We start from the raw sequence: 13,474 nt of genomic DNA on the forward strand, positions 1-13,474 counted from the left end.
AAAAAGAGCAAGTTTTGGTTATCTGCTGTCTTGGCATACTTTCCAGAAAACCAGTCTCTTAGAGGTGGGACTTGAAATTTATTTGGTCCAAGCTTTTGAAATAAAATAGTTTTTCCTTTCCTAACGTGATTTCAGAAATGTAGGAACTACTACAGCTGCTTAAATATCTTTTGGCCTAAACTGCAAGATGAACTACTCTGTCTTTTAATGAGCTTGAAGGTTTGTTTTGTGAAGTTTCTCTACTGATGGCAAGAAAACCATTTTACTTGGTTAAGCCAAACCCTGACTTGTTTCTATCAGAGGCATAGAGCCTAGTTTTGTCACCTTAGTGTACTTCTTAGTATGCAAACTGAGCACAGAAACATTTTACCTTTACAACATGATACAGGCAGTAACTATCGGACAGATTATGTTACAAGTGCTTAACATAAGGAAGGTTAGATGGCCATGACAAGTCAATTCATTCAGGACACTACCATAACATTAGTCACACGAGGCTTCATTGAACATCATAGCTGAATTGGAACATGAAAATGGATGCGGATACCTTGAAAGTTTGAGTTTTTCAAGCGAGAGACTTAAGTGAAAGCCCCTAATGGTCTGGGCCAGGGAAGAAGAGAGGCATACAGAAAGGATGGTGTAACACTGACTCGTTCCTTATATGTCACTTCTGACAACACGCTGTACACATTGCTTCTGGGGACACGCAGGGAAATGTCATTGACTGTGCAGACAGTACTGGGTGAGAAACAAATTGCCAGAAGAGCAACTTGCAAAAACACAAAGGGAGGATAGACATGTCAGTTCTCTTTTGTATTTAGTAATTGCCTTCTGCAGTTTTACTAATAGAGAAGGATGCTTGATGAGCATATTTATTATGCCAACAATGTAATTTAAGACAACTCTGACGCTCTACAGCTGTACATTAGAACTCAACTTCTTGGAAGAATTCTTATAAATCACATCAGGGAAATTGTATATAACTTGGGCAAACTAGAAGGCAAATGAAGCATATAAAAATATATGGCTTAGTGAAGTATGTTATTTCTTTTCACTTAATTCTATGCAAAACAATAGTAAGATGTAAAAATAAACTGTTTTCTCAAAACAATGCAACATGGCAATTAAATAGGAGACACCTCCAATGACTTTTTTTTTTTAATAGTTTTGGGGAGAATTCCTCCACTGTGAATTATTTTTTAAAATCTTACTATGCAAACATGAACTGTCCTTTTCAAAGAATGAATAGTACACACATCTGATGAAACAAGAAGCTGCCATGATATATCGTGATCTACCCCCTCTCCCACTCCATCAAGCTCTCAAGTTCTGTTCCATTCCTCAGATAATTTCATACTAATTCACCTGGCACTCTTATATGGATTAAGAAATAAGTAGATGTTTTAAACTAAGAAATCATAATAAAGGGAATTGTACCCCATGGAAAATATAAAGATTGTCATGAAGATTTTGTCCCTCTCTAATACCTTTCTCCACACAGATTCCCCCCCCCTCCCCCCCATACACTAATCACATGAAAGCAGTGGTGAAAACAAGGATTCAAATGTAAATGAAAATCTTCCTAGCATGAGGTATGTCACTGTTCACATGCAAATAAATGAACTTAAAAGAACTTTCAACACAGCTAGTAGGGCTTGAATTTTACTGTAAATACAGTGTAATGAAGCAATGGGGTTTGCAACTCTCAATTAAAAGAGTGAAGAACATCACACAGAAAGAAGCTAAATCATCACTTCAGAGCTCAGAAGAATTGTAGGGCACTAGAGCCTGGAGCCTTAGAAAGGCATACATACCATTTCCAGTTACATATAGAAAGGTTTATTCTCTGCCTAAGAGATCTGAAGTTACAGAACATGAAAGGAAGCATACATTTAATGAGAACTGCATGATCGTTCTTAGTTCAGTGATTATTTACAGAATACTCTTTATCCTGTTTCTCTCTAGGATATCACTGCTATTAAGGAACTATTTTCACACTATCATTCAACTATCCCCAATTCTGCATGTGCATTTTCATCATCACTCATTCTGTTTACATAATTCAACACTAGCATTAGTATCATCTGTATTACAGCTGATAAGCTGTAGCTATTAGATTCTTTTTGTTTAGTTACAGAAAAAGGCAAACATTTTGGAGACTGGTCCAAAAATTTAACCAATAAAGGTTTATGCACTTATGACTTGTTGGTCAGCCACCAGCCTAAAGGTCTTCAACAAAGAAGAACCTGGAGAAAGTTTACTTCATGTTATTTATATCCGCCCTACCCAGAAATGCCATGAAAATCATTTTGCAACTAAAAGAGTCTTTATACAGTCTCAGCATGTTATTAATAAGATTAGAGGCCAGTTTAAAAGACAGGAAATACGATTTAAGAACAGCAACAAACTTGCTGTTTCCTATTGAATAAAGCTGTCACTTCATTGGCTGAATATTCATGCTTCACCTTCCAGAAAAACGGGTTATTTAGAGATATACAAAAAGAAAAAATTTAAAGTCAGATAGTCCATGAAACAATTTACATACTTAGGATGTCGGATGTCTGGCAGGGAGCGCTCCAGTGCTATATTGTTGCTAACAAATATGTTGAAGCCATTTTCCCTATAAGCAGAATCATCATGGTCTTCCTCTGTGAGAGGGTACGGTTTTCCATGTTCACCTTTCCCTAAAAAGGAAGGAAACAATTATTTGCCTCAAACTGATAGCACAGAATGGACTACAAAGACAAAAATAATGGGCTGAACTTCAATTAGCATACTGAGTGGAATATCTCTAACTTCCTGCAACACCTTATATTGATGAATACAAAAGAAAGAATAACCCTCTGCTGAGGTGTTTCTAGGATAGCTTAGCACAGGCTACAGAAAAGGTGCTGCAAAAGGGGCATAAAGCTGCTCTGAAAAGTTTTCTAGTGCAGGGTTTGCTCCTTCTCCAATGTGAGGGATTGGCACATAGTGGGTGGCAAACTCCTCACACCCAGACAAACGTCAGAACAGAACTTAATGCCATCTTCACTTTTGGAAGAAGGAAGTCATTTTCTTTGGTCCTATTTCCTCGGATAGGATTTGGCACATAAATATAACTTTATCTTGCAGTTAAAGGAAAAATTGCTTTTAATCTATTTCAGATTCTTCATTACAACTTCATTTTCTCACTGTTCCCCTTGCCTTTCCTTCTTCTTCTTCCCCCCACCCCCAATATAATAGAGCATTTATTTAAACTAAAAATAATAATAATAATACCTCCCATTAGAGGTCTCAAACACCTGTCATTTTCTAAATTCCTTAACCATAGAACTATAATAATAATAAAAAAAAACTTTCACAAAACATAGCAAGGTTTACTAATGATATTGAAGTTACATAGTTGGACTCTCATGCATAGGCAGAAGAAGGAGATTGAATTTACCTTTAGCAATACTGCAAACACAATTTCAAGGAATACCAGCTCTTTGCTCTAGCTCCCTTTGTACTTGGACACACATCTCAATTGTGACGAGCACCTCAGATTGCAGGATGAAAGGTTCATCCATTAAAATTATCAGTAGTTTCTGCTATGAACAGTACAGTGCTACTATATTGTTATTTTAGATTAAATCTATTTAGGCATGAAGGAGGAAAACAAAATGTCTGGTCCTTGCATTCTACCTGGTTAAAAATTCCACAGTGAACCATCTCATCGATAAAGCAATACTCCAGTTACTTCCGATATAAACATACGAAATAGACAGAAGAAAAAGCCTCGGAAGTCCCCTCTCAATTCACCCAGATTGCTTTCCTTCCATAGCCACAATCAGCTTAAAGCCATTTTGTACATAAAAAATTCAATTTGTAAATTAAATATGACCTTTTTGAATCAGAAATGAGATTTCATAGCAGAATCATGAACAAAAGGATGAGTTTCCACAATACTCCTTTTGACTGATAGGAGTAAACTGAGTATTTTTTTTTTTTTTTTAATATCTATAACTATACACACATACATACAGCATTTTAGCAGGCCGAGCACTTCCCTACACTCACCATTTCCTAAAACAACTTCAGCATTCAAGTTTAGGCCATCTAATTTTCCAGAACAAATGGAAATGAAACCAAATGTTTTGCTCTGGGCTCCTTGAACACCCTTGCACTCTAAGGGACAAGCCAGACGTACTCAGTGCTTCTAATATCTCAGCATTGCTGATTTGGTTTCAGAAACTGGTCCCTTCAGTTCCCTAAAGAAATCAACTGCTTGTTCCCTGGCAAAACACAGATTTTCTGCTCCAGCTTTTCATTCCCAAGTTAGTTCTCATCACCAGTCACTTGGCTTGCTTAGTACCTACCTCAGACAACTACACCTCCACTGGTCACAGAGCAGAGAACAAACAAAAAACACTTCAAAGAAAAATCAAAACACAAAAGTCTTCACTTCTTTGCAACTATTTTTATCCTCCTCATTCTTACAGAGGATGAGCCCTTCAAAGTTCTTAAGTCTCTCACACCTACTCGTGTTCTCAAGAAGATACACTTTCCTCTAGTCTAACTGATCAGCTTATAACCTCTCTGCTCCTCTCCCACCAGGCCCACTCATAAGAAAATACCTCCTTTCACCTGAGCTCTTTTAAGGAAATTAATCAACTTCCCAGCTGGATTTGATTAGTGACCAAAGCCACCTGATCCTCAGCTAATCAGGAGCAGCTGCGGAGGGGATGAAGAGGAAAGCATCAGAAAGCTGAGAAATATTCAGTAGTATCCTCAAAGCCTATGAACCTCTGTCAATGGTCTAAGTATTTCATATTGTACACATGCAAAAGTTTAAAACACGGAATGTATAATTAAAGATAGTGTAGTCACACAATTTCAGAAAATTTTTGCAGATAAAGTATTCACTTTCTATCCCAAATTTTGTGCATATAATTACAACTCCACTTTAATTCTTAATGAAAATAATTACTGTTACTTACAAAGGAAAAAAAGTTAGTTTGCATTCTGAAATCTCTTTGCTTATGCAATTTCATTTTGTCATTTTTATTTTCAAACATCCCTGAGATGCACATTATCACACCCTAAAACTAACAGAATACAAAACCTCAAACTAAGATGTGAATCTTTACAGTTTCATACTAAATGTGGTGTGCAACTACAATATTGAAACAAGCTGAGGATTCACAATGCTACTTAAAATTCCATAGTACAATTATATCAAATCTTCTCTGTAATACAATAACAATAAGCTTAGAATAACATATTCTAAGTAGACCAAAGGTAACCATTTGAATTTGCTTTTAATAAAAGATTTATCCATCTAATCACTAGTATAATAGAAATTCTAGAATAAATAACTTACATAAGACACACTATTGCCAACAGATGTTTTTAAAGATATAATTCCTTGTATATTCTTGCTATTCACTCTGTGTCAAGACAAGTGGTTTCTTCACTTTGCTTTGATTTTCTTAAAGGATTCTATTTCACTGTTCAAGAAAGGAGTGTTTTTCCTAGTACTGCCATTTCTTCATCGTCTCCTACTACTAAAACTGAAGACAAGTAATTTTAAAGAGAAGTCTTCCTCACTGAGTATGAAGTACTATCACTGTGCACAAAAATCACATAAATCAAAAGGATATCATTGTTTTTGATCTGGAGCAACTCAGGAACAAGTGGGGTTTTCTCATACCATGCTGCATAATTGTTTGGCCCACTGCAATATATAGATTGCTTTAGCACGTATACCAGTTGGTACACGTGCAAAAGTTGGGTCACAACATGCATTAGAAGTTGTGAAGTGTGACTATTTCCTAACACTACATTAAAATACACACCCTAGACCATTAACAGAAGCTTGTGGTTTTTTAAGAAACCAATGGGTATTTCTCTAAGCTTTCTTGTTTGCTTGCTCTTTCACCCTGTAGCTGCTCCTGACACCCACCAGCTCCAGCTAGAAAGCAGTTCATTAATTTCTCTAGAAGAGTTCAGGTTAAAAAAAAAAGGCCATTTCTTATGAGTGGCCTGGGAAGAAGAGAAAGAATTAGCTTAGAAATTGAATAATAATAATAATAAAAGAAATAAGTACAATTTTTGGAGAACTTTTACAGACCCGAAGGGTTCCTTTGTACAGTAAATCGCCACATATGAGTCTCCTCAGCATTAAAAATTGTGGTAAGCATATTAAAACTCTCTTCTTCTGTTACCAACTTGTCTTCCTAGATTACTCAAGGCAGTTGCGTTCAGTGCATACTGGTTTGGAGCTGGACTATCCAAAAGTCTACATAAAATGCCAGAGTGAACAGAGAAAATTCATAACACATGAAGAGTAGCATTCTGGCGAAAAGAGTGTGGAGAGGCTGTCCCGTTACTGGCTACAGAAGGGTACTTCAAACCCTTCAACAGACAGAGATGAGCCCTCTTACACTGTTTGTTCTGCCTGAGGGCAAAGTAGCAATTCTGTAAGGATATCAGGACTAGAATGTACTATGTAGGCAATAGCGAGAGCAAGAATCCCAACAGGGACATTTTTGGCCTCTGTGGGCTTAAAAGGGGGCTGACCCAGATGTGATGGATCAAAGCAACCCAACTCTGACCGTGTCTGAGGCTGGTTTACACTTACAGCGTAAATAATCCCAAAAACAAAGGACAAACAGAACTTTTTGTTCACTTACTCAGATTTTGATTTTTCAAGGTGGGGGAAATAGTAGAAGAATCAATGAACCAGAATGATGTGTGTGCTCAACCTGGGCCCCAAACTCCCCCCGGCATGCTCCGTTGTGGGGCAAAAGAAAAACCCTAACAGTATTTTTTAATTTATACAGTGCTGTCTAATCTTATTGATTACAGGGTTCTTACACCTTGATTTTAACTTTTAGCTCAGTATTCCCTGTAGGCAACATTTTGAAAGTATGCCAGATTTTTTAAAAATACCATGTTAGTTTTGGAGTTGACATTTCTACATCAATTATGTTATTGTAAAAGTTTTAATACACCACCTGAAAATGCTTACCCAATAACATTCAAAGAAACAAATGTTAAAGTAAGATAGTATAGACATCAAGACTATAGACTCGGTCAAATATCAGACACCATGTAAGGTTTTTTGTTTGGTTGCTTGGTTGGTTTGTTTTGTTTTTTTTTAGCTTCACTCGAGGATGTTAATATCCTCAAGAAAATAATACACCCTATACCTAGCCCTAATGAATTTTAAGTTTAATGCTTGATAGCTTTCGATAACTGAGAGTTTAGGGAAACCTCAGTTAAGGCATCTTCTACTTATATTAAATACAGATGCAGCAGCAGGAGAACAACCCTTCTTGAACAGCAGGTGGCATGAAGAGAAGATTAGGGTGAGACAAGAAACTCAGAAACATTCTGTATACTCAGTACAAATGTATAATAGCAGAATAATGTCTCTGGATCAGCCACATCCGTACAGTTGCCAGGCACGATAATTATAAACAGAACAGTGGTATTGTTGGCAAAATATATCAGCTGTAAATCAATTTGAGCACGCAACAAAAGAGTTCTGCAGAGCTTCCACATGTAGTGGATAGGGGATGCTGCTTGATAAAATTATAAACAACAACAAAACATAGGTTCTGGTTTCTATTTTTATTTTTATTTTTTAACACAGGAAAACAAGTGGATAAAGAACAGAACCCACTCAGTTTCTTGGGGGAAGAACTATGTAAAAATCTGAATTTTTTACTGTTTATACCCACTGCTGGCAGTTCACTCAGGCAAGGCTTCACAGTCACACCAAGTCAAGGCTATAATTCACAAAAATATTTAAGCATTAAGCATGTCCAAACATAACATCTGTAATTAGGAATGGGAATTCTCCATGTGCTAAATGCTTGACTAAATAAGTTTATTTTAATAAATGAACTTAAAAATAAGTAAGCTTGGTTACAGTGTATCCTGTAATGACAGATAAATTTGCTATTTTCTAAAATACATTACACATTTTAATACCCCTAAATATTCCATCCAGAATCTATTACAATGTTGTCTGTGCACCTCACATGTAATCTCAGAGCCCATTCTCTCTTCTGAATATTCCCATGGGGAGAAAAGCTCTCATCTTATACTAAATCAATGTTTCAATACAAAATTGAAGTCCCAGGGGGATTGGGAGGTTAGTGATTACATTTCTTAGCAGAGAGAAAAACACATTCAAAATGAATGCAGTTACACAGCAGCTTCAAAAAAATAAAATTAGATGTAGTAAAAGGGGAAATAAAGACTATTAGGTGAAAAAAAACCTACATTGAGTTAGGCATCATCTTTCACCTTCCTGCCATGTTAACTTCTCCTCAACAGCCTTTTATGCTCCCTGATATAGGAGTCACAGTGTAAGTGGCCAATGGAAGTCAGAGGGCAAAAACTGTTTAAAGTAATTTGTACTATTTTTTACATCACCCCTGTATTTCCCTAATGTTTTTGTGGTGGTTGTTGTAGTTGTTTAATTCGACTTTGGAAAAGGCCTCTGCATAGAAAAACAAATGAGTCAAAATTCTGTTTAAGTATGCACTTCAATAGCACAGCTGTATACAAGTTTTCTATTTTCTATTTTTCAAGTTTTCTGTTTTCTGCTGTGGAGATGGATTTCATACTATTTAAACTGATAAGTATAACAAAGTGTCCATTCTGAATTCAGACTGCCACCATATTCTGTTTTTTTTTTGGGGGGGGGGAAGTGAATTCCCATTTGAAGACTAAGAAATAGTCTTTATTTCAAAGGCTTCTCTGTATCATTCATCCTCACAGATAGGGGCAAGACGTACAGCACATCTACTAAAATAATGGTTAAATTATCTTGAACAAAGAGGTGACTTCATAAATGCACAAAGTAGGATTTCTTTTTTTTTTTTTTGACAGTAAATGTCTTGGTTTCTCCTAGAATATCTACACTTGGTGGCATTCTCATCCCATCTGCAAATTTTACATTTTGAAACCTTTGAAAGACATGTGGGTGAACTATACACACGTGGTTCAAGAGTCATGTCTAGTACATACTAGTTCATGGAAAAAAAGGGGGAAGCTACTTGGTCAAATGACTTTCATCTTTCATGCTAAGGAAGGTTCTGCTTGCTATGAACAAATGCCTTTTATGGTTTTACATGTCAATGTTCATTTCCAGTAAAAAGCATGGAGATTTTAGGTCAAGAAATGCAAAGGAAATTCTTTGCTGACTAGAGAGTAAGAACATGAAAATTGCACTTGGCTCATGTGAAACTGAGGCCTGCACATCAAATGGGACTATCCAAGTACCAAAAAAAAAAAATATATATATATATATACACACACATGTTACAGCTTTTCAGATAGAAAATAAGGAAATTTTTCTAACCATAAAAGTAGTGAAATAATGGGATAGGCAGGCCCGTGAACAGTGGAAGCCACAAATGGTGAAGAAAAGAATGATGCTGTGCCTCAGAGAGATGATCAATACAACTTTGGCCATCTAGTGAGGTTGATTCCAATCTTAAATTTCCGTGAACTCTGTAAGATGTAAAAGAAGGGGATAAGTTGCTGGAATTACGTGTTTTTTTTCCCCTGTTTTTTTTTTTTTTCTCTCCTCAGAATCAACAAAACTTGTAGTAGAAACTGAAATACATTTATCACATCTTCTACTTTTCCCAAACTTCTCAGAGTGTCCCACTAGTTGTATCACTTTATGAGTCTGATTTATAGGAAAGCAATTTAATTGATTCTATATCAATGAAAATGTGATCAAAAATGCCTGTTATATTTTTTTGCTACTCTATCTGGTAACAACTTGGAAAACCATTGGAAACCAATGGAAAACCATTTACAATACTTTAAATAATTTATTATATAACTCTGTCAAAGTCTGAAGCAATATAAAAGGCTGTTCCTTAGTATTACTGACACAGCTGTAATCAAATCTTACTTATGCAATTCGGAAAAATAAAAACCCTGGCAACTAAATCCCGAACAATGCATTTTTTAAGCAAGAATAAATCATTCATTTATAAATATATAACAAAATTTATTTATTACTGTTTCAAGATCAAACCACTACAGAAAGCAAACAGTCCAAAATTCACTCCAGTTTTCTGGAAGAAAGCATTCAATTTCCTACTACTTTATTATCCTTCAGATGCCAGTAGCAGTAGCATATACAAGATTTCTTTTCAAGGATCACACTGTCTTCAGTAAGCGGTATCGAAATGTTACTGGGAGTAAACATGAGGCCTTGGGGTTACAGAATTGCTGCTACAGTAACATGATGGTTGGCATGAGAAATAAGAACTAAATTGCCTCCTCTTCAGGACTGTCCCTATACAAATAGCATAGGTTGGAAGAAAAAGATATAGCTTTAAATTTTGATATTGACTGCCTGCTCACACCTACAACTGGGAAAAAAATAAAGCCAAAAACACAGAGAGGAGAGATGAATATGCTCCCTAAAATTTTGAAAGGTACATTCATACAGTAGCGTAGTTGGATCTTTAGAGTATTGTTTGTTTATGGCTAGCATGAGGTAACAATGAAGGGAACCTGTTGCTAACAGAGAAATGTGATATATATTTACGGTGCTGATGCATTCCCCCATTCATTAACAAAACGAAATTCCATACTTGGTAAGAGCTAGACAAAATAAGAACATTTCCTGGAAAGAAGAGGAGATTAGACGGATGAATGGGAACCTCTGAAATGAACTTATTTTACATACGCAGTCTTACTATGTTTGAGAAGCATTTCTGTTAAAAGAAATGCATATACAAGTGAAATAAAAAAATACAGGTTTTTAACTGCAGTGGACATAACTTCCAGATTTTCATAGACTAGACCTCAGTCATCTCTTCATGTTAATCTAAGATTGTAACTTCTGGGCCAGAATTCAATTTAAAAAATGGCATGAGATTTTAAGAAGCCATGAAGTGGAAGAAATGGATTAACAGTATTCCGTATATGCTAGGGGCATGGCAGTGCTCTGTGTGCTCTTCCTAAAAGCTGAAAGGTATCTTTACCGGATACCAGGTATCTTTACTGGATACCACTTTGCTGCTTCTTCCCAACACTTAAATGGATATTGCTACAAATTTCAGCCTGGCACTTGCTGCTAGCAGTTGCACGGTAGCAGAAAAGGTGGGTTATACAGCCAACAATTGGAAAAAAACCACATCTGTGTTCATGATAACTTTTACATTACTCATTTTACTTTTGCTACTTACATCCAGACAGTGTGCTTTATCTTAAATATGTGCACTTTCTCAGTCATTAATTAATTCCTAAATCTTATAGCCTATGTTTTCTTAGGGTAGTATATCCCTTGCCTTTTTAATCCTTTTGAAACACTAAAAATATAGCCTCTGAAGTTCCAACATATGCTTTGCAGAGCACAAATACAGTCTGTGGGGAGGAAGAGATTGCTTCAAAACATATCATGAGGTTATCTGTGGCATTGTTCTGTTTCAGCAAAAGGGTGACTGTATATGAACTCTGAAAAGGAAGTTGTCTGAAGATTTGAAAAAATATTTCACAAAAATAAATAAAAATATCTTAGAAAATCTATCAATTTTAACACTTGCTTCAAGTACTACAATGGCTTGGCAAGCACAAAGACTCATTCTACCCCATTTCCCACTTCAGTAAGTCTAGATTTAAGAAAATGAAGGGGGGGGGGGGGAGGGAAGCACACCATTTCATATGCCCAGTGTATTTAGAAAGCTGCTGTGTACAATGCAAGATAAGCAGCAACACATACTGTTTTGATATGAGTTGCTCTATCACTACAGCAGGGCAGCAATACCCTCAGCAACATTCTGCAGGCTGAGCTGGATCTAATCACAACCCTGTAGCCAAGGGATGCACAGTACATCTTCTATTTAGTCTACTTATCACCAAATGCCACAGCCACTGGAATGCTTTTTTCATTTAACGTTAGAACAGACTGGTTGTAGACCATTAATCAGAGCCAAACCTTGTAAACATTGAATGAGCAAGCATGTGAGAGAAACAGCTCAACCACAAAAAAGGCTTCACAAATTTGGTTTAGCAACTGAATGACCTGCTAGGGTAAAAAGGAATTACTATGTAACCTGAAGAAATACTACTGATAGTGGTAAGGTGTTTGTTTCAGTGTTGCAATAAATTAATTCACACAAAACTGTCTCAAAAATAGCATTCTAATAGTCTCTAGTGCTGACAAGTTTTCTATAATTAATGCAAGTGTCCAAGCTGATCTCTTGGAAAAGCTCAAACTAAACTGTTACTACCATAGTATATAAAAGAACTGAGCAGCTCCTCGAAGTTAATGCAAAATTACAGTTGCACAGGTATGGTTTTAGGAGGCCCAGAAATATAAAATTAAAGGCTTTGAACAGCTGTAAATAACACAAGACTTTTCTCTCACCCTTTTGTTTCTTAATTCTAAGACATATTATAAGCACGTGCTGTTTAATGTATTCCATCACAGGAAAGTAACAGGGTGTGCCATGGAGCAACTCTGTTAGTAGGAATTCTTTAATATTTTATTTTCTTTTTTCTTTTCATAAATCAACCTAAACTAGCTCTCAGAGCTGGGTTTGCAGCTGTTGCATAAATAAGATGGAACAGCCTGGAAAAAGGAATTTAACTATGCATGAGTCTACAGTGTGCAACAGAAGCACTACCCCATGGTGTGCATCCTACAGAGAAAGAATCCATAGATTTAGCATGTAAAATCCCCACAGCAAGCCTATAGCCATTCTTACCGATGGAGATAACAAACACTCATAATTAAAGTCTAAGGCAGGCTCAGGAACAAGAACTAAGCCAGTTGATTCCCAATGCAGTGACTCACTAACAAGGACATCCTTCCTCCTTCTGTAAAGCTGAGAAGAGGACTTTTAAGCAAAGGGAGTTTGCAAACTCAGGGCCATGACAGTAACTTCCTCATGTAGTATGTATATGTTTTACCTCATATTCAACTCCACATGGACCTACAACATTATAAAATTCAGTGCCATTGTTCTCAGATAATCATTAGTTTATGAGGTTGACACGGAGTATACAAGTAATTACCTAGTTTAATAAACAAACCACTTCCTCAAAATTCAGATATATGAGAATTAACCTCAAGACATGCTGTGTGATCTCAAGGAACTGAATCAACATGCCAAGATTTAGCAAGGTGCAGTTACAGCAGATAAACAACTGAAACTCAAGCTATCACATGTTCTTGGCTTTGGTCTACCTAAGTCTTTATGCTTTACTTATAGTACTTTTTTTTTTTTTTTTTCCTACGAGACCTAAAGTAACACTTTGTATCTCAATGCTTTTTTCTCCTTTCCATGTCTTCTTTTGATTCATCAGTTACATTCCTTTTCTGAAAACCATCCCTTCCAACCCAAACCATTCTATGATTCTATGAATTTAAGAAATGATAGAGAAATCATTTCCTACTTTCCCAGGTAGCGAACTTAACTTTTAAAATCGTTCAAAACATCATTTGTTTAGCTGCAGTTGAGAGAAA

The 13,474-nt window shown here is 36.2% G+C and overlaps 1 protein-coding gene across 11 annotated transcripts in view; it reads right to left on the minus strand.

Annotated features, from left to right (window-relative positions):
- GALNTL6 (polypeptide N-acetylgalactosaminyltransferase like 6) overlaps positions 1-13,474 on the minus strand; it is a 517,959-nt gene that overhangs the window by 288,194 nt on the left and 216,291 nt on the right. For 7 of the 11 annotated variants that reach the window (XR_014583969.1, XR_014583970.1, XM_083835053.1 and 4 more), the window contains one exon: positions 2,546-2,684. Coding sequence is in view for 5 of the 11 variants with exons in the window: in XM_083835053.1 (XP_083691179.1) it covers positions 2,546-2,684 (139 nt within the window). In the remaining 6 variants the exon portion in view is untranslated. Of the gene's footprint in view, positions 1-2,545; positions 2,685-9,358; positions 9,493-13,474 lie in introns of those variants that run through there. The other 4 variants (XR_014583971.1, XR_014583972.1, XR_014583973.1 and 1 more) reach the window with 3 other exon arrangements.

The sequence above is a fragment of the Anser anser genome, assembly GCF_964211835.1.
Source record: "Anser anser genome assembly, chromosome: 4".
Taxonomy (NCBI): Eukaryota; Metazoa; Chordata; class Aves; order Anseriformes; family Anatidae; genus Anser; species Anser anser.